The sequence below is a fragment of the Peromyscus maniculatus genome, chromosome 9 (genome assembly GCF_049852395.1).
Source record: "Peromyscus maniculatus bairdii isolate BWxNUB_F1_BW_parent chromosome 9, HU_Pman_BW_mat_3.1, whole genome shotgun sequence".
In the NCBI taxonomy this organism is placed as follows: Eukaryota; Metazoa; Chordata; class Mammalia; order Rodentia; family Cricetidae; genus Peromyscus; species Peromyscus maniculatus.
The window spans coordinates 26,878,879-26,899,833 of NC_134860.1; the positions used below are offsets into that span (position 1 = coordinate 26,878,879).

The 20,955-nt window shown below is 42.7% G+C and overlaps 1 protein-coding gene across 2 annotated transcripts in view; it reads right to left on the bottom strand.

Moving 5' to 3' along the window:
• Ptprg (protein tyrosine phosphatase receptor type G) overlaps positions 1–20,955 on the bottom strand; it is a 703,035-nt gene that overhangs the window by 17,177 nt on the left and 664,903 nt on the right. For both annotated transcript variants that reach the window (XM_015993986.3, XM_006975079.4), the window contains 10 exons: positions 15,131–15,227; positions 10,648–10,730; positions 10,334–10,468; positions 9,331–9,465; positions 7,462–7,634; positions 5,632–5,767; positions 4,961–5,107; positions 2,526–2,619; positions 1,603–1,679; positions 976–1,104 (listed from right to left, as the gene is read on the bottom strand). In XM_015993986.3, the coding sequence (XP_015849472.1) occupies positions 976–1,104; positions 1,603–1,679; positions 2,526–2,619; positions 4,961–5,107; positions 5,632–5,767; positions 7,462–7,634; positions 9,331–9,465; positions 10,334–10,468; positions 10,648–10,730; positions 15,131–15,227 (1,206 nt within the window). The remainder of the gene's footprint in view (positions 1–975; positions 1,105–1,602; positions 1,680–2,525; positions 2,620–4,960; positions 5,108–5,631; positions 5,768–7,461; positions 7,635–9,330; positions 9,466–10,333; positions 10,469–10,647; positions 10,731–15,130; positions 15,228–20,955) is intronic.

Sequence of the window (20,955 nt, forward strand, 5' to 3'; positions counted from 1 at the left end):
AATGGCCCCTGCTGCTGGCTAATGCGAACACGTACACTCTAGGTCTCAGCTTAAGCTTCTCAATCTTGCTGTTATCCCATCTTGGGTCCTGAAGCTGGAGCAAAATGCCTCAGAGCAAGAAGTTCCTACTGACTGGCACACAGTCACACACTGTCACCCAGACTAGGGGTTCAACCACAGGCTGTTCTTTCTTAATTAAAAACGCATTCATCTGACATCCAGAGGCATCCTCATTGGTTTTCATCATGTAGGCTCCATGTGCACAGAATAATTTTTCTTTAAGACCCAGCTAATTCTGAAATGTACGTATGCATAAGGTCTAAGCAGAAACATGTAATTCTGTTTTTAAGTGTGCTTTCCCATCTCCCTATACAGACTCTTAATGGAGAAGGACCAAAGGATGCAAAGAATGAGAGGCTTAAATCCTCTCTGTAGGAGGGACCTAAACAGCCTCGCCTTTCTCGTCTCACTGTGCACCTGACTATGGAAAGGAAACACTATTAGCACTTAGTTGAGACCCATTTCTCTGATGTGGTGTGATGGGACACATAGTAAAAGAATTAAAAAGCATGGACTTTGGACAGGCAGATGGTATAAATCCGAGTCTAATTATTATTGCATGCTCTTGGACAAGGTCATTACTTCAGTTTCTCCAGCTGTAAATAGTTAATTCATACAAGGTAAACATAGTCACATATGCCATAAATGTAATAGATACCTATTTTCTGAAAGAGCCATGTAGTGGCTAAGAAGTCAGTCTGAAGTCATATTAAGGAGTTTACTAAAAGGCTGTTTTCAAAGCTACCCAGTCCAGTGTGACTGAAGAGCAGTATAAACAGTATTAGGGAATCACATACTACAAAAACGCCCTTCTTAGCGTACACAGACACAACAGTCATGGCAAGGTAGCATGGCAGTAAATTACGTCTGTGGCCTCATGGGCTCGTTAATACACAGCAGCTGTACTCTACTCACCAGGCTCTGGTTGTCTGGCAGCATGACAATGATCTGTGCGTTATGATCCCAAATCATCCTCCAGAAATCTTTCGTAGTGTGTGGCAGAGGGTGCTGGGTTATAATGAATTCATTGCTTCTGTAATAGCCCTTCAGTTAGAGAGAGGAAGAATTAGGGACTGTGTATGTGTCGCTACAACTCTGTAGTAGTAAAATACATTCATGTATCAAGGCAGCATTATTTTGGCTTCACTAAAAACATTGAGAAAGGCATTCAGTACATTTGGCTAATTTTAAGTTGTACTTCTGTGAGCATTGTGCAGACAATTTTCTCTCCACACGCAATTCACTGCAAGTCACCCCTGCTGTTTTTACTTAACAGCAATTTAAACATTTATTTAAAAGCTAGTTGGGTGAATTAACAATAAAATTAATTCCTTAAGAAGCATTTTCCTTAATTTAGATATTTTTGTATTCCCACCCTTTAGGCATCTTTTGTTAAAAGTTTCAAGCACAGAGATTTCTATACTTTTGATGTTACACATTGAGAAATTATTTCAAAAATGAAGTCAGTCACAGGGGTGGTATGTACTCCTTAATCATAAATACAGCCAATTAAACTGAAAGGTGTTAGCGGTTGACTCTCACCATGATGTAAGAAGCATTAATGTAATCTGTTCCTTTCATTCCGGGCAGCGGTGCCAGTCCCACTCGAGCACGCTCAGCTATCATACGGAAAGAAACAATAACACCACATTTGCCTCATTGTTCAAAGGAACCGGCAATTCTTCCTAGGAGTTACTTGGGGAATGGCATGACTCCCTGGCTCCTTTCTAACACTGACATATTTAAGCAAGCTTAAGTGTTATCTGGTGAGGAGGGCATAAAATGAAAATTTCCCTGGGTACTCAGGACAGACACTGTAGCATAAAAATGGAACTGTAGGAAAGGCTTTCATAGTCTATTAGAGTATAAACTTGGAAACGTGTTGCAGATAACCTGACCCTGGTTTCTTACATTCTATTACATAGTCACACCAATATACTGTACTTTGTTCTTCTCCTCCTACCCCTTAATGTCTTCTCTCCACAGAGGATGTAGAGAGCAGTGATCTTTTCAATAGAGACAGGGCTAGCCAATGATCAACAAATGCCCGTGTTTATAAGGTGTACAAAATGTTCTCTGCTGTGTCCTCAGTTATGTATACAAAGGTCACTACAAACCAGTAGGGCCCAGACCTCAATAGTTAATTTAATGATACAGTTCTAAATAATCTAATTAGTCCAGATTAATCTAAGACCCAAAGTCTAAATGCCACAGGGATAGTAGCTTTATCATCATTTTTCAAGTTGAATATAGTGGCATTTTGAGGCAAATCAAAGCCAGGTTTCATGTCAGATAGGTCAAGTGACTTGCTGATGTCCAACCCACTGCTTCTATTGATTGGCCTCAAACTGCTTTCACTGAAGAGACTGTACCACATCTCTACGGATAACTGCTGTGTCCTTACACAACACATCAAATCTAGTTTAAAAATGCTCCCCCAGTGAACCACTACGTTAATGTCTCACCTGGTACAACGGAGGAGTTCCTGTTCTTCTCCTTGTTACACTCCTTCTGGGCACTAAAGCATTCCACATACTTTGCATTACACTGTGTGATCAGCTAAAAAGGAACAGCATTTGGGGCATTATTTGAGGGTACAATCACTGGTGCCTGCTTGAAACTCTGGAAGAATGTCAATCACCAGCCAGACTATTAAGCAATAAAAACACTTTTGTACCCCAACAGAACACTCATGTTTCACTCGTGGCCCTTCTCTTGGTCTTTGACTTGTGTTAAGGCCCTCAGAGTCTGGACTGAAGGTACTGTGCACGTGGCATCCACTAAATTGTGGAGTTTTCTGTGTATGCCATTCTATTGGGAATTTCCTATAATTCTTCAATAGCATATAGAATCAAATCTATACTGCAATATTACTTAATTTAATTACGATCTAACCATACCTCTTGAAGATAAGAAGACCTGGACTGAGTCTCTGCACATTTCTGTTGATGGCAGGCGATTTATCTTACAGCCCAGAAGTGTTACTCTTCTTGTTTATGTGACCAGGCCGAACAAGCTGCTTTTTGTGTTGTTTTAATGTTTTCCAGACTTTGACAGTTTCATACATGTCTATAATACATCTTTGGTCACTTTCACCCCCTGTGGCCCTCTTATTACTCTCCCAGTGCTGTCAACTCTTGTCTTCTTCGCAACAAATCCCCTTATTTGTGTGTTTAATCAGTGTGACCTGCGTAAGTATAGACAACTCACCAGCGCCTACAGCACAGAAGAAAATGTCAGTGCTATGTGTAGAGTACACAGTGTGATTAGCTGAAATGATAGCAGGGATTCTATGTGCATGAAATGCAGCAGAAGAATCTCTCCACGTGCTTTCTTGCCACTGTCCTGGGCCTTAGAGCGTATTTTTCATTTTTGAGTTTCTGCAAATGGCTGGTGCCTTAAAAGAACCAGTTGCCTGGCTTCTTTCCAAGTTTTGAAAAGGCTGGCTTGTTCAGTGAGTTCTTTGAAAAGTATACACAAAGAATCACAGATCAAGAGGTAACGCTTGGGAGCAGCCTGTCTGTCTGCCTGTCTGTCATCTATGTATCTTTAATACATATACTTAGATATCTTGGGGAAAGGAATCACAGCATGATGGTAACTTTATATATCTTTTGTGTATGAAACAATGATTTCATGGTATGGAAATTCTCTTTATGACATCATGTAGATGATCAGAAAGGTTTAGATTCTGAAGCATTTTTGATTTTAGATTTTTAATGTAGAGATGCTCTTACTATTCTCTGATTCTATTTTTGGACTACATGTAAGCAGTTTTTCATTTGTATCAAGATGGACAAAATGAGGTGAATTTGTTCACTTTTTGTTTTCACATTCAAACTTTCCCTAAACTCTGAAATCTTCAAATATATCAGAAATGTAAAACAAAGGAAACTTTAAAAAATTGGTATGTACTATTTTGTGATAACCCATTTTTCACTTTCAAAGCAATACTGTGCCATCTAATTACCTCAAGTGATTTCACAATAGTTACGCTGTTGAGAGGAGAACTGGAAATTCGAAATTGGTGCTATGATTGAACTCAGTAAAATTAATTTGTTTTTCATTTCATAGCACTTGGTATAATTTGTCTGAATGTCTCTCTCATTTCTTCAGCTGAGATTCCAATGAGGATTTCAGAGTCTAGGGCAAGTTTTTCCATGAAAACTTTAACTGCAATCAGCTTTCCATTGTGATATGGAGTGAGGAGATTACATGCAGAATGATGCACACACATGAGAGGCTAAGAAAAAGGGAAGCACCCAATCACCGGGAAGGCAGTGTCTGAAAGTGACAGCTAATGACTTCAATAGTCACCACCTCCAACCACTCCCAAGTCTTAACTACCACTCGCCTTCCTGTTCCGTTAAAGTAAGTTAAGCTTATCTCTACTACTTAGAAACTCCTTTTTTTTAGTTTCCCAATTGCCTTCTGTATTGATTTTTCAAAGAAGTGTATTTTGATCACAATATGTACATGGTCACTCTCCCTCCCGCCTTCTCTTTCTGACAGGTTCTCACTCTAAAGCACAGGCCGATCTTGAACTTGTGATTCTTCTGCCTCAGCCTGAGTGCTGGGATTACAGGTACGTGCTACCACTCCTGGATCGAATAATCATCCTCAATAAAAATATTATTGAATATTTCTGGGGAAAAACGGAAAACAGTGTTTTGGGGGTTTGAAAACTGACTGAAAGTCTTATGTCAATGGGCTAGAGGATGGTGTCTACATTCAGATAAAGCCACCAACAACTCAAAAGAAAATAAAGCACTATGCCACATCTACGTGATCAAAACTTCCCTTCTCATTACAGTAATCATTTCCGCATCTAGAGGAATATAAAGACGACGTGACCCCAAGTCAGGGCATTTCCTAATAAAGACACTGTCCAGAGCCTCACCTTGAACTGCTTTTCCAGCCGCGTCTTTCCTCCTACTCCTGGGATGAGGATGCTGTTAACATAGCTGTGCAGCTGACTAGAAGATACTTCAGTCTCCTTTCCGAGAATGGCTTCCAACAAGGCATCGTGAATGAAAATGTACTGCTCCTGAAATGTTCCATGTGTGGCGGTCACTGAGGGGATAGCTGCCCATTCATCAAGTTGAGTTTTCATCAACGCTGCTCTAAAGAAGGACCTACGGTGCGTTTCCCAAGCATTTGTAGCTAGATAGTGACCCCAATAGTCACTTGCTGATCTGCTGTACTTTGCTCTGGAACAGAAGCCTATGCTGAGTTTAGCTCTGTTTCTCCACCATGTCTAGAGCAGGTGGTTTGGTAATAACCCAGAGCTACAAACACATGTTCAATGGAGGACTTAAGAACCAACTTTTCCCAGGTGTTTGCCAGCGAGCATGCTTAACTCACTGTGATCTGGAGCCTGACTTGGTATAACTGTAACTGATTCCTGAGTGTCTAGACATTAGGACAGTGACAGAAAGCTGTGGTCCAGAAAGAGCATTATCCTCAGAAATCTCAAGTACAAGACCATATATTCCTTCAAGTTCTAAGGGAATGAATCTTTCTCCTCAGCTTGCTTTAACCTGCTGGGCTGTCCCGACAGCCACTCCTTACCTCAGTCTGGACGAGGTAGTTGCGCTGTGTCCTGATATGCTTCAGGAAGCCCAGGACATTGACTGTGCTTTTGTCTTTTATCTTTTGCAGCATGCTGTCTATTACGATGTAGGTGCCTGTCCTGCCCACACCAGCACTGGAAGAGATGAAGGCACTCAGCTAGTACTTTTAGCCACTGACCAAAAAAAAAAGTGCAAGCTCATGCCTGAAGAAATATCCCATGTTGCACAGCCCACTACAAGTGACACAGGCTGTTCATACAGATAGCACCTGAGCGCTTCCCACCATCTAGTCTTGACGCAGAGCACAGAACGCCCTCGTACTCTAGGACGACAAATGAGACAGAGCTGCCATCTCGGCTTTCCCTGCAGCCCAGACCAAGGAATGGAGCTGGGGGTGCCCTGCAGCAGCCATCGCCACCCCCGAAGCAGTCAGCTGAGGCCTGGGCAGGCAGCTCCTCCTTGCACTTGGTTCTATGGTCCTCTTTTTGACTCTGGAAACTTAGCCTTTGACTAAAATCCCTTTCTGTACAACTCTCTCAGCCTGCCTCTGCTTCATGCAACTAAGAAGTCAACCAATGTTGTTAGCAGTAGAAAATTCTATGACAGGGCATTTTCCTTTTAGTAAAGGAGAATGCTGTGCCCAGAAGATTTGGCTTCTTGTAGTTATGTTCCTAATTCCTATTTTAAAAGATATCCAAGAAGATCGGACAGCTGTAGTACTGAATGGCAAGCTTATTTCGGCAGAATGCTTCCGGGAGGTTCCTCACCGAGCACAGCACAGGCAGTCTGGCAGACCTATTTCCACTGGCGGTTGCAAAATGGGTTAGCAAAAAGGGAGAGTTCTCACAAGGCTTTAAACATGGACTGTATCTCAGCTTCTGCAAATATCCTGTTTTGTTAAAGCATGTTATAAGAACTCCCCCCACAGAAATGCTTAGACAATGCTGTGCAGCTATGAGCCCTTAGCTACAGGAAACGGGACTGAATGCGAAAGCAGGGGAGTCAGAAGTGAAGCACACAGTAAAGACATTCAAACAACCACCTCAAGTTGTTTTAGTTTGTTCACAGAAAGTAGGAATTTTTTTCTAGAGTTTTTGTTCAGAGAAAATATGAACTTTCTTAAGAGTTTTTGTAAGAGGTAGTTTATGTAGCACATATAAGTTAGAAATTAAAAGAACCATTTTATACATGTCATAAATATTATTTAGAGGGTTCCCTCATTAAATCTATTTAGAGAAAGGTTAGAATCTCTGCTATGAACTCTTTCATGTATAATCCAATTTTCTTAAGTGGAGCTTACAATTTCCCTACAGTAGTAGGATCCTACCAAGATCATTTCATAAAAACTGAATATTTAGTCAGAGAGTTTTTTCCTCAAAGCTACAGATTTCTTTTTTACTTTTTTTCCTAGATGATGTTTTCATGTGACTGAAGTCCAGTTATTCATAACTGCACCAAGTTTACTCACCCCAGCACAAGGAGAGGACACTGGCCACAGGAACCCTCTCTATGTCTTGTTGGAGCACAGGCTGAATTCACACAGCTCAGACCCCCAGCTGCATCTCCCTCTGCACGCTGCCCTCCCTGCAGGGCACCAATGTGGGGCTCGAACCCCCACCCTCACTCCCTCTGCACGCTGCCCTCCCTGCAGGGCACCAATGTGGGGCTCGAACCCCCACCCTCACTCCCTCTGCACGCTGCCCTCCCTGCAGGGCACCAATGTGGGGCTCGAACCCCCACCCTCACTCCCTCTGCACGCTGCCCTACCTGCAGGGCACCAATGTGGGGCTCGAACCCCCACCTTCACACCCTCTGCGCGCTGCCCTACCTGCAGTGCACCAACACCGGGCCCATGTCTGGTATCCGGGCTGCGGATGATCTCCGCACAAAGGTCAGCACGGGGAGAGTGTATTCAGGAACTCCCATGTCAGGCCACTGTGTGTAGTGATACTGGATCACTGTCCTCTCGTTCTGACGACCCTTGGGGTTTCCCTTCTGGCCCTGTAGAAAAGTGTAAAAGACACCTTGAACGCCGAGGGTTAGCTCCTGGTTAAGAACAGTACAAAGCTGTCAGGAAACATGACCTTTGGTCTCAATCCTTAAACTACTGCTTTGGGGATAAATTATTTCCTGTTTGTGACCGACTTTCATGTGACCACGTGGCAACATCCACATCTCTCAGGAGAGAAGAATAAAATGGTCTCAAGAATGAACATTTAACAACTCCAGGCTTTGGACTTGGAATAATCCAAAGAGCCTTGAACCCTCCCGTGAAGCCTGCTTTTGCCGACTTGATGCCCAACGGTGTGCTTCGTTTTCATCTGCCATTTCCGCTTCCTCTCCACCGCTCAGTCTGGGCACCCGAGCCAGGGCTCCTTCCTGCCACACATTCTCCAGGAATCTAGGGGAAGCTGGAAGTGTAAAGGAACCTGTGGCTCTAGAGCCCCGGCCACGCCTGATTTCTCTGTCACTCTCACAAGCGACTTTTACAGAGTGGTTTCCGTTTAGGAGCAGACTTTTTACAATCTCACTCACCCAAGTAGATGACTTGCTCTGCATTGGTCAAACCCAGAACACCCTGAGTTCCTACTGCTTTCTCTCGCTCACTGAGGCTCTTGTCAAAGAAGGTAATGGCCTGCTGAAATACTTGAAGGACGCCTAGGAGTTCTCTAAATTTGAGAATGATTACTGATTGGCTTGGACCACCCAGAGGCTGAACAATAGAGAACACACAGTGCTTCTGACTTAAAACAGCGCAGCTGGTGCTAAACATAAGCAACTGAGGAAGGGCTGTTCGTCCTGGACTCTGGGTGGGCTTCAGAGCTGAGTGGATGCGAATTCTTCTAAGGCAAGGAGGCCACGCCACTTGACTACATTCTCCGAGATGCCCATGGAGATCAACGGCACAGCTTCAGAAAACTGTCAGACACAAGACTGTCACAACTGTGCTTTCCAAATAGTGCTGTGGTGACTCCTGCTGTGACGGGATTTGAGGGGGGAAAACTGAGATAACTTGAAAGCGGCATTCCCGCACCGTGATTCTCAGAATACTACTAGTTTATAGAAAAAGATGTTATGGTTAAGTCCCATGAACTCAAACACTATGGTCACTTGTGTTCACTGTCCATTTCTAAAGAGGGGACATATTATGTGGCAGCACTTTCCATTCTTACTCAACAGCAGAACGTGAGTTTTAAGTAACCAGAAGTCCTTGGGACAGTCTTTGGGAAACGCTGCATCGAAGACGTCAGGAACTTGGAGATAAAAAGCAAAGCCGGCAAACGGGTGCCACTGGACCTGCAGTGTCCTCCACCTCAGGCGACACATTCCAAGCCTGGTCTGCGAGGCGAAAAGAACCAGCCAGAGCACCTAGCAGCCCTCATGCACTTTGCCAATACCTTTCACAGGATACACAGACATCAGGCAGAAGAGGTACAGGGCTGGAGAGCTAAGGGCCAGAGCCCTGGGTCGGCTTCCCAGCACCATATAAACCTGGGGTGGTAGTGCAAGCCTGTAATCCAGCACTCAGGAAGTGCGGATGGGAAGGCTAACTCAATGATCTCAGCTACACGGCCAGTTTGAGGCTAGTGTGAGCTACATTTTTTTTTTTTTTGAGATCCTGCCTAAAAAAAAGAAAAAAGGTGAAAACTGTCCTAAAGGCCTGCATTCGCCTCACAGCTTCCCAGTGCGCACACACCTTTTTCACTTTCGTATTTCTGACTGAAAAACGACGAACAGTATAGCAGGCATGTACTTTTGTGCTCTTCAGTGTGACAATAATGTTTCCATACTCCTCACTATTCTCCATTGGCCAATACTGATCACATTTTCTCTGCAAAAAAGGAGAAGGGATTTTCAAACAACAGTATTAAGACACAGATATTATTGTATTATTATTATTATTATTATTATTATTATTATTTACTAAAAAAGAAAGGTATGGGATGAAATGCTAAAAGGCTAGTGTGACCTCTGAAGTGGTTCATGACCTGGGATATGTTTGCCTAACATTATCTGAGAAGTGGGTCAATATTTATGATCAAAACACACACACACACACACACACACACACACACACACACACACGACAGAGATAGCATGCTTAAGAGGGAACCTTGTACAAAATACGAGTAGAATGTGATAGAGAATAGTTTTAAGCATCATCTGGGCTGGGCTTACAGAGGCTAGGCTGGGAATCTCTGTTATAAGACTAGGTCACCACCAGCAAAACCAGACCCCACAGATAATGAATCTGAGACTTAGTCTTTATTTTAGCCTCAGTCAGCACCATCTCCACAAGCTAAAAGCACAGCATATTCAACTCCACTCTTCATGATGGTCAATGGGGCCAGCCTCTGCTTTCCTTTGCTTCTTTCTTACACATACATTTCCCAACTTCCATAGTTTCTGCCGTCTCTTATTTCTGTGCATTCTTTTCTCATCAGCCTGTTTCTCACCTCAAATATGAGCTTCTGCAAAACTTCCATACTAGAGGGTGCATTCATTTGTCTCACTGAACCCCTAAAACACACCCGTTATCATATTAATTTGCACTTGCCATGCCTTAGCTCTTTCAGAGAACACGAGCAATCCCACGTGGAAAGGTCTGTTCTTTACACCTGGACGGATGCCTGCCCTACAGCAGGTGCCTAACTCACTTTCATTCACAAAGTGAAGAGAGTGAAGTAAGAGGCTCTTACCCTCCCCTTTTCCACAAGGTTTGTGATCATAATGATGATGCCTGTATTCTGTTCCCAGATCATCCTCCAGAAATCTTCAAATGTCGACTTTAAGGGTCCCTGGGTGGCGATGTAGGCTTTCGCTTTGTTGTAACCCTTCAAAGACGACACAGCACAGAGTGAGAGGAAAGTGGTTTTACAGAGACCAGTTAATAACTCAAGCACCTTGCAGCAGGCCATGGTTTAGGGACACTTCTGTGTGGTGCTAAAACACACCCCACCTCTGTCACAGGCCTCAATGTCCTGGAACAAGCGTAAGAAGCTTTCTTACTCACATCGACATAGTTGGCATTGATGTAGTCGCTGTGCTTCGAGTCTTTTCCTGGTAAAGGTCTCAACTTCACCCTACTGTGATCATCTACAGAGAATAAAAGACAAAACAAAGTGGAGAATAAAAACAGTAACACCTGGCTGCATCCTTAACACAAGGCGAAGTGATGACAGCTCCTGAGGACAGCTTCCAAGTCACTCCAACACTGCAGGGTTGCTGCTATCCCAGGGAGGGCCCGAGGAGCACAGAGCACAGCCTGTGCTAGCTCAAGTTTTACAATACTCCCAAATTTCATTTTTCCATTTCAAAAGCAAACTTAAGGGCTTTTGATTATCCATTCCTCCATCCTCTTCCTAGTACAATAAATTGAGAGGAGGGGGGGAATAAGAATACACATGAACAAGAACACAGGAACTCATGAGGTTGTGTGGGTAAGGACGTTGGGAAAATTTGGGGGGAGAAAAAAGATATGATCAAAATATATTGTATGAAAAAAATTTGAACAATATTTTTATAAAATGACTTTCTATGAAGTTCATAATGTGTGTAGAGTGTTTCACTGCTCTGGAAGGATGGATTCTAGCCATCTTTCCAGAACCAAGGGATTGGAAAGAATAAGAACTTTTCCTAAATCGTGATTCTGGCACATTCAGGATCTGACCTTACTGGTTTCTGTAACAATTCTTCAGTGTCCTTTGCTATACTGAGTCATGAACAAAGGGGCAGATGAATGTGACAGGCAATATGCACAGAATATGAGTGGCTAAAACACAAAACCCAACTCTCTGAACTTGTGAAGCAGAGATGATGGTCTTCCAGCAAAATACTTCCAGCGGGGCATGGTGGCCCTCAGGAAGCAGAAGCAGGCGGATCCTTGTGAGTTTGAGACAAGCCTGGTCTACACAGCAAGTTCTAAGCCAGACAGGGCTACACAAAGGGACCCTGTCTAAACAAACAACATCATACAAATGCTGCACTGATTTTCTGCCCCATTTTGCCACCTACTTTCCGATTGCTGCACGTGGAGGATGGCATTATGTGTGCCCTTGCCCGACTCACATGGTGAAAAGGTATGTCTACAGACAGAGGCTCCCACTCAAAGGCTGGTGACCCTTGACTGGGTCAACCAACAGATACTGTTAAATCGATCCGTACAGAGAAAAGAAGAGAAGGGAAAGACTTTTTTGCACCATTTCACCTCCTCCTCTTACTCATTCATATAAATGAAACCAACAGTCCTACTAAAAAACAAGGGGGTCTTTTAGAAATTAGGACAAATAAAACTATCTCTGATCATACATGATATAACCAAATATATATAAGCCCAAGAGGTTCACAAAAATAATCTTTTAGATTAAATGGCTGCATGAAATATAATCAATATATAAAAATTGACTGTACTTCTTTAATACTGAACATTTTCATTTGCAACAAGCATCAAAAAGAATAAATAAGATGGGCAGAGAGATGGCTCAGTGGTTGAGAGCACTTACTGCTCTTTGTTGTTGTTGTTGTTGTTTGTTTTTCAATACAGGGTTTCTCTGTGTAGCTTTGGTACCTTTCCTGGAACTCATGCTGTAGCCCAGGCTGGCCCTGAACTCACAGAGACCCGCTTGCCTCTGCCTCCGTGTGCTGGGATTAAAGGTGTGCGCGACCACCGCCCAGCTCACTGCTCTTGTGGAGGACTGGGGTTCCATCCCAAGTACCTATAAGGTGGCTAACAACTGTCTGTGACTCCAGTTCCAAGGGGATCTGATGCCCTCTTCTGGCCTCTGTGAGCACTGCATGTACATGGCTCATCCATGCAGGCAAACAACCATACTCATATAAATAAGTCTCAAAAAAAAAAAAAAAAAAGGCCCAACACAATAAAACAGGAATAGATTTCACAAAGGAAGCAAAAGTTTGTGCAATTCCAGTGTAAATCGCAGTTGAAAGAAATATGAAGGCCTAGGTGGAAAGACATCCACCTTTGCAGCCCCAAGACAATATTAAAATGGCAGTGGTTCCCAAGTTCATTTCACGTTCAGTACAATCCTCATCGGAATCCTGGCTCCATATCATGTAGTAAGAGTCTGGTTGATGTGAAAATTCCTATGAAAATGCAGGGGGCTGAGACAGCCTGAACAGGAGAATCTTAGTTTCCAATTTCAAACTTTGCCACGAAGTTGCCAATAATTACGGCAGCGCAGTGCTGGCAACAGATCTGACACAGACATCACCAGAAATAGAATCCAGGATCCAGAAGCAACTCCTTACCTTACAGTACGATGCCTGTGAATAAAGTGCTAAGCCATTTCAATGGGGAGCCTTAGATCTTGAGCCACAGTACAAGTAGATATCCACATGTAACAGAGTGAAGACTAGCTCCCACCTCAGAACACATAAAAATGTCATCAAAGTGGACCAAAGACCTAACAGGAGTGCTGAAACCATAAAACTTTAAAGACAAGAACACAGGAGTAAACTTGGTATGGCCTTCCTTTCTAAGAACACCACCACCACCCAAAAACAGGTCAAGTTGGATACTGACAGATTTTAGGACACCATTACGAAAGTTAAAAGATAATGCAAAGAATGAGCAGAAATGTAGGGACTCCCACAACATATAAAGTTCAACGGTAAAGAGATAAAATTCAGCTGAGAAAAAGTGGAAGAGATTTTCCCAAAGAAGATACACAGGCGGCCAAGGAGCACATGAGACAGACTGAGCCCACTGACCACTCAGGCAGGCAATCACTAGAGAAATGTACATCGGTGCTTCCCATCTCAGGCTTCAGAAGGCTCCGTCCACAAAACAAAACAGGATGCTTCTGTAAAAACTCAGAGCCACTGGACCTCTCCTTCACTGCCAGGGAGAACGGAGCTCAGCACGGGCACTCTGGAAGAAGCCTGTCAGCTCTCCTAAATGTTGAACACAGGCTCATTCATAAGCCAGCAACTCCACTCTTATGTATGCACCCAAGAAAGTAGAAAACAGATCTACATAAAGCCTTGTCTGTGAATATTTCTAACAGCATTATTCTTAATAGCCTCAAGTTTATAAAACTCAAACATCTATCAAATGGTGAATGGATAATCAAAATATCATGTATTTATGTTATGGAGTATTAAAAGTGAATGGATTCACTGATACATAGTACAACATGGAGGAACTCTAAAAAGATGCTAAGTGGAGAAGCCAGACACAAAGGCTTCACATGTATGATTCCATCCACAGGGACTGTCCAGAAAATCCAAATCCTGAGAGGTAGAAAGTAGTAACTAATTTCAGGGGAGAAGGGTGTTAGTTAACAGTCATTGAGTTTCTTATTGCTAGAGATACTAGAAAATTAGATTGTGGTTATGACATCATCCCTGAATAAATCTACTGAACTGTATACTTTAAATTACACGTAGATATGGTGATATTTTATCTGTGCTCTAATAAAATTTATCTGGGAATCAGAGAACAGAGACAGCCACTAGATTAGACATAGGGGCCAGGCAGTGGTGGCAGATGCCTTTAATTCTATCACTCAGGAGGCAGAGATCCATCCAGATCTCTGTGAATTCAAGGCCACAATAGGAACAGAGCCAGGTGTGGTGGCACACACTTTAATCCTGGGACTCGAGATCTCATGTCTTGCTTGGGAAAGACACAAGCCTTTAACCCCGAGAAATTATGGTAGGAAGCAGAAAGGTATATAAGGTGTGAGGTCCAGGAACTAGAGGCTTTTAAGCTTTTAGGCTTTTAGCAGTAGTTTAGCTGAGATCCATTTGGGTGAAGACTCAGAAGCTTTCAGTCTGAGGATTCGTGGAAACAGAACTGGATGAGAAGTTGTCCAGGTGAGGTTGGCTGTAGCTTGTTCTGTTTCTCTGATCTTTCAGAATTCACCCCAGTACCTGGCTCCCAGGATTTTTATTAATACCCTTTAAGATTTGTGTTACACATAGATGATCTCATTAACATTTTATTAAAAAAATCTTTATAGCAATGTTCAAACTTTAAGTGGTCCAATCTAAAGTCCTCAGATAAACTATTCTGTGTAATATGGTTTTTATTATAGTACATGTTAGCCATGAAATTGGTCCCTCCATTTTCCACAGCACCATGTAGTTATAATTTTAAACTATTTTAAAGTTGGGCTTATTTGACTCCGTTTTCCAAATTTGTATTAAAAAGACTTTCCTCTCACTGGTTAAAAACAATGTCGAGATAGCCATATTACATTCATACTTTGGCTCCCAAGATCTGATATGACATCACCTCCTGTGAAAATACAAAAGCCCAGAACAGTTTCTTTTAGTCACTTTATTAACCTCTCTGAGTTTTGACAAAGAAAGACCACAGAGGCAAAAAATGCCCCACATTGCATATGCCTTGTGATATATTAGCTTTCAAGCACCAGCCTTTCTTGGTATTCTGGCTCTGACTGTTTGGCTTTTATGCAGCATGAAGGTTTAATTTTCTCACAGTCGAAGATTGTTTAAAGCTTATTACTCACATGCTAAAATGTTGATGTATCTGTTTTTGTGCTTGTTATCTGGATGATTGGAATGTTCTGCAGTGATGTTCATATCAGCTGTACAGCGCTGGACTTCCTAAAAGAGAAAACCAACAAAGTGTTAGACACACTAGAAACTAAAAGGAACTGCCACCATGTACCGTGCTGTTCTGTCAGCACAGGCTACATGCATGATAGTGGCCCTCTAAGATCACACTGTCACTGAATTCATATTGCCTAGTGACAGGGAAGCTATAGGACATTTCAGCGCACACTCTGCTGCTGAAGCACGATGAAGTAAACAGACCTAGAGTGCAGCCAGTCATATAAAGTGCAGGACATTACAGAGGACAAGGTTTAATACCACCATTTTACAGGGCCCCGGCACTTCATTAGGCAATACTGTAAAGCAATAAGTCCTTTTATACAAAAAAATGACCTCAATACTCTTGCTTCCTGTGTATCTCGACTATACCACGAGGTCATGTTGAATGAATGGCCTAGACTAAGTTTGTCTAAGTTCACTTTATGGCATTTGCATTAGGATGAAACCACCCAATGGGGGCAATTCTTATTATCTGGCCTCATCTTACGTGGTACGACTCCTCCCCACCTCTACATATACACAGACAGAGCTATCTGCTCAGTGCCTTCCAGTGCATCATGTCCTCGAACTCAATCCGATCTGAGGACTGCTGCAATCATAACAAACATATGAATAATGTGAATTAGGTATGGCTTCATTCTTTACTAATTTGTCATTCGTCTGCTTTATTCCAAGTTTTGACCTGGTGTTGGAGTAGTACAAAAAAATCTCTTTTGGAGTGCTGAGATACAAAAGAATATCTCTTTTTAAATAAATCACAATCTACAAGAAAAAAAAAAAGACTGTTAGCCAAATGTGATCAACAGAGAAGAGGCCTGAAAAAAATATGGGAACAAAAATAGAGGAACTGAGGGAGGCTTAAAATAGGATATGGCAATTCACTTGAGTCTCAAAGGATACACAGAAATTTCCAAGAAGGACAATACGCCAGGATTTGCAATATGCTTGTGGGCTGCATGGCCTCGGTTCATAGTCAGAACCCTACACACTAACGAGTCTGTCGGACCTGATGGTCGTGTTTAGCTGACTAATTATCTTGGCTGGCTCAGATACAGCTGGTCCTGATTAAGTGTTGGTGGACTCTAGTTTTAGTCAACTGAACTTTCACTAGAGAAACAGCGGTATCAGAAGCAGCTCTGTACCACTTCCTCAGCCCCGGATATAAACCTCATCTATTAGCTCAATATGAGGCCGCTGAAAAGCTGAATTCTACGCTGGATGCTTCGCACACACAGAAATACTGGAGCTAACTAGGAAAGGAAGCCATTAGCAGTGTAGAGCTGCTACTAAGTGCAGGAGTAAAGTCGCAAGACTACTGGGGATGTTTTACACATGGCAGGTTATTTTGTTCCACAAAGCAGCTGCGTGACATTTATGAATGTTTCTACAGCAGTTACATTAAGGACAGTGAACACAAAGAACCTCAAAGTACTTCCTAGCAAGGAGTCCCTTCTCCACAAAGAACTCTGTAGTAAAATAATTTACGGTATAAAAATGAAGGGTTAAGATCGGTTCATATTACTGAGTCTCCAATGCCTGGAAGCTCATATTTATTTTTTCATAACTGAAGGTCTTCCCAGCTGTTCCTGAAGAAAAGACCCCAAAGGCACCAACCCGACCCACATCTTCCGGAGAAAGTGTCTGATGACTCTCACCTGTTTCCTACCCTACTATGTGTGCTAAGTTCTGCTATCTCCTGTTCTAGTTTACGACTCTTTTGCGAACAGTACTTTAAAGGGCTATAAGGCTGCCTTTGGCTCTTTAAAATGACAAAAAATAGTGTGAGTACATGATTATGAGTCTGCTATCTTGACAATGGTAAGAACATGGTAATGCTGATCATACTTGGGGTATTGGAACCTGCCTTTTGGAATTGCCTTAAAAGTGTGAGGCCAGTTTAAGGCAAAACATTTCACAAATGGTTCTGTATCCTGAATGGCATTAATTCACTCTATACACAAATCCTAGATATGCCTCAACACTCTGTTACTCCTGGATAAAAGCCTTTTGAGCAGGTACTGAGACGATCAGATATTTTATACTGAGAAATTTTAGCCTTGAGTTCTTTAGTTTGAGATTCATTTCATCTGTTGATTTTTTTCTCTCTCCTGCTATATGGATATGAAACCCTAGCATGAACTGAGGCTGGCCCTCAGCTACAATATAATGACTAAGGATGCTTATGTAAAGCAGTCATTCAAGACAGCCAATCAAATCCTTTGTTACCTAAAAATGGTGGTCTGATGTGCTGCCTCCATTTTGTGTTTCCAGTTACATGAATGGCATAAAACTAAGGAAAGCCATAAGTAATGCTAAATCTGATTTTTCAGAATTCATGGGGTCTGGCTAAGGTCTTGACATTATTATCCACAAGACAAAATCTCATCTGTAAGTCCTTACAATATGGCTTGCCTCATTCACATGCTGATAATATCATTTGATCCTGGAATGATCCTTTTCTCTACCAGACCTGACATTTCAAAATTAATGTGATTTTAATGGGTGGTAAAGCCTTTTAAAGTGGCCCTCGCTGATGGTGCATACATAGGAAACTTACCTATTAGCACTCTGATGAGAAGTGTAAGTCTGTTTGTATTTTACTGTCTATATAATAAATCTAGAATTCTCCAAGTGTATATTCTGATACTGACAGGTATACAACCACAGGGGAGGGCCAAGAGAAGGTAAGAGGCTTAAAAGAAAAAAATTAGTTAAAAAGAAAATATGAAAATATTAACATTTGGTATCACCAGAATTCTTGGCAGATGTAATAGGCTGATTCTCCTCCTGCTTGGAGTTGTTGAGGGGAGAGGTGGTCTGGAGAGCATGGGAACATCTGGAGAGCATGGGAAGGCCTGCCAGCCTACCTTTCTGTGGCACCATTCAAACGAATACTATCCACACATCTGTCAGACTACTCAACAAAGAACCCTGGGAGAAAATATTTGGACCTGGTGTGTTCAGAGGACTAAGCTACAGACAATGAGATGTATTAGGTCATGAGTAGTCCAGAGCTGGTACAATGTCCAACAGAGTTGGTCCTCAACAGAGACGTGTTATGGTATGCCTTTCCTCTTCCGCCTTCTTGTCCTTGGCCATTCCATTGCTTTCCACCATTGCTGTGTAGGACTCCAGTATGTAGGAACCTTTAGGTGGATTCCAAATGACTCTGCCAACCTTTCAGGGTCTTATCTTCTACCAGAGCCTGTTCTAATCTTAGCCTTAAATACATGCTTTTCAGAAAGGAGGCCTGTTTTCCTGTTCTAGGCCTTAGTGCCTTTTATCTCTCCACTCCCACAATCCAAATCCACGGTCTTTGCAACCAGTAGCTGCCAGTTCCCACTGTCCCGCAGCTGGTCTGCAACATAAAATCCTTCCAGGCAGAAATTCATGAAACTGCCGCACCTCCTTTACAAAAGGCCCTAACGAAACAGCTCTTTTCTTGATAACGTGGATTTCAAACACGTTCACACAGTCTGCCACACGCTCAGAAGCTTTTCAGGGTCATTTCTGGCATCCTCTGGTAGTCACTGTGCAGCAGTACATCTCCTTTTGGGGACTTTCCTGTTCCACATTATCAGCAGTCACCAAAGTCTCCGTTCATGAGACAAACAAAGGGGCCACTAGTCCCCATGCTCGGGGCTCAGGTGGACAAAGCTTTGTGCTCTTAATTTAAGATGAACAACCAGCAGCCCACATTTAGATCAGCGGTTAATTGGAGGAGAGGTCATCCCCCAAAGGACTATGTCAAGGGCCATGGACCTCCGGCTTCATCTCTGTCAGCCTTTCAACTTCTGATCCTCCAACCCCCGTGTACTAGTTTGTGGAGCATTGCAGTCTTCTCCTTAATGTGCCAGCACTGTACCTTAGGAAGCCTTCCGCATTATGATTGTGGGGGCAGGGAAAGGGGCTTCTAATATGTAAAAAAATAACCAAGCCTCTCTGGGAAGCCACTGTCCAGAAAGCCCAGAGAACTAGTCCATTCAGGTAGTCAGAGGAATGGAACCAGGAAACACGAGTCTAAACTGAGAACTGATGTCTGCCACTGGCTGCAGAAACGGTGAGGCACAATGCCACCAGCTTTGCAGACTGTTCACATCTATCTGACAAAGACAAAACACTGTTTGTCAGCATCACCTCTAGACCAAAACTCAAAGACTCAAAATTGCTCCTCCAGTAGGCTGTTCCCATTTCCCCTTAAACAACAACATTCTTAAAATATGACAGTAACTCACTCTATTTTTCTTTAAATCCCAAGACTGAAAAATCAAATAGGGGAAGGAGAATCCCAGTGACAACCTACACCATGGCAAACCACCGATTTTGCTTGACCTTATTCTCTCTTCTCTCTCTCTCTCTCTCTCTCTCTCTCTCTCTCTCTCTCTCTCTCTCTCTCTCTCTCTCTCTCTGTTTTTTCGAGACAGGGTTTCTCTGTGCAGCTTTGTGCCTTTCCTGGAACTCACTTGGTAGCCCAGGCTTGCCTCGAACTTACAGAGATCCGCCTGGCTCTGCCTCCCGAGTGCTGGGATTAAAGGCGTGCGCCACCACTGCCCGGCTTGACCTTATTTTCTAGTACCACCAGACTGAGCTCTTTCGGGAAGGGATTCTAATTCATCTTTGAATGGAGATGGACTAGTTGATACTATTTATTTTACCTTGTCTCACTAACTGCAAGCTTGAGTGGTATTCTTGAGAAGATCAATGATTTGATTAACTTTAGGCTTCTGTTCAGATGTTGAGTAAGATTTCTATAAGCCACATTTGGGGCTAAAAAGGCTGTATGATAGAAAGACCATGTACTACTCACATACTATGTGCAGGAGCGGGCCCCTTAACACCCTCATTTTATTTTTTTGACAAGGTACAGACGCATGGCACTAAAGAGCAAAGCTGTTTATTCTTCTTGACTCCAGCTCATTACCAGACACTTCTTCCAGGAGTCTGGAAGGCACTGGGGTTAACCACAGGGCACGGAGTTTGACAGTGCTGGTCTCAAGCTCTGCCGCCATGTTTCCAACCTTGGCCACCTAATATCTTGGTTTTCTTATGGATAAAGTTTCCTTAACTTTAAAGTGAGGTCAGTGAGAAATGAGATCAAACAGAGGGGTGACGTAATCCACTGTGCTAAGTGCTGGCCATGGTTATTTCACACAAGTGGGTAGAAATCTGTGGAGGAGCTTACTACCCTCTAACCCTAAGAGAGGGTTTATTTTAATTATTTAATTATTCTTCACACTACAATACATAAGATCTCCTTCCCTGCCCTTCCTTCCATGGCCAGCTACTACCTCTGCTTATTAAATAACTTTACTTTCTCACATGACTTGTTACTATCTTTTTCTTTTAGTAAAGTTACCAAGAAGGAATAATGCTTTTGTTTAAAAATACTTCAAAGTTTTGCTCCATTTTAGAGGTCACAGTATACTGGTGAGTTCCTGCTCTGTCACCTTCTCCCCTTTATGGCGTTCGTTGCTTTACTATTTTTTTCAGAATTCTTCCAATTTGAAGTAACTTCAGCTTCCAGTTCTCCCCAGGAGGAGCAAAGAGACAGTGACAGAAACGTAGTGGCTGCTCCTACTCAGCTTCCCCATCCCCTCCCATTAACTACCAGCTCATGGTACTGATGCTGCGAAGTTCAGTAGAGGCCATTAAACTGTTAACCCACACACAGTATTAATATTTTTAGGATAGAAACAGGACACAAATAAATGCCAGGATT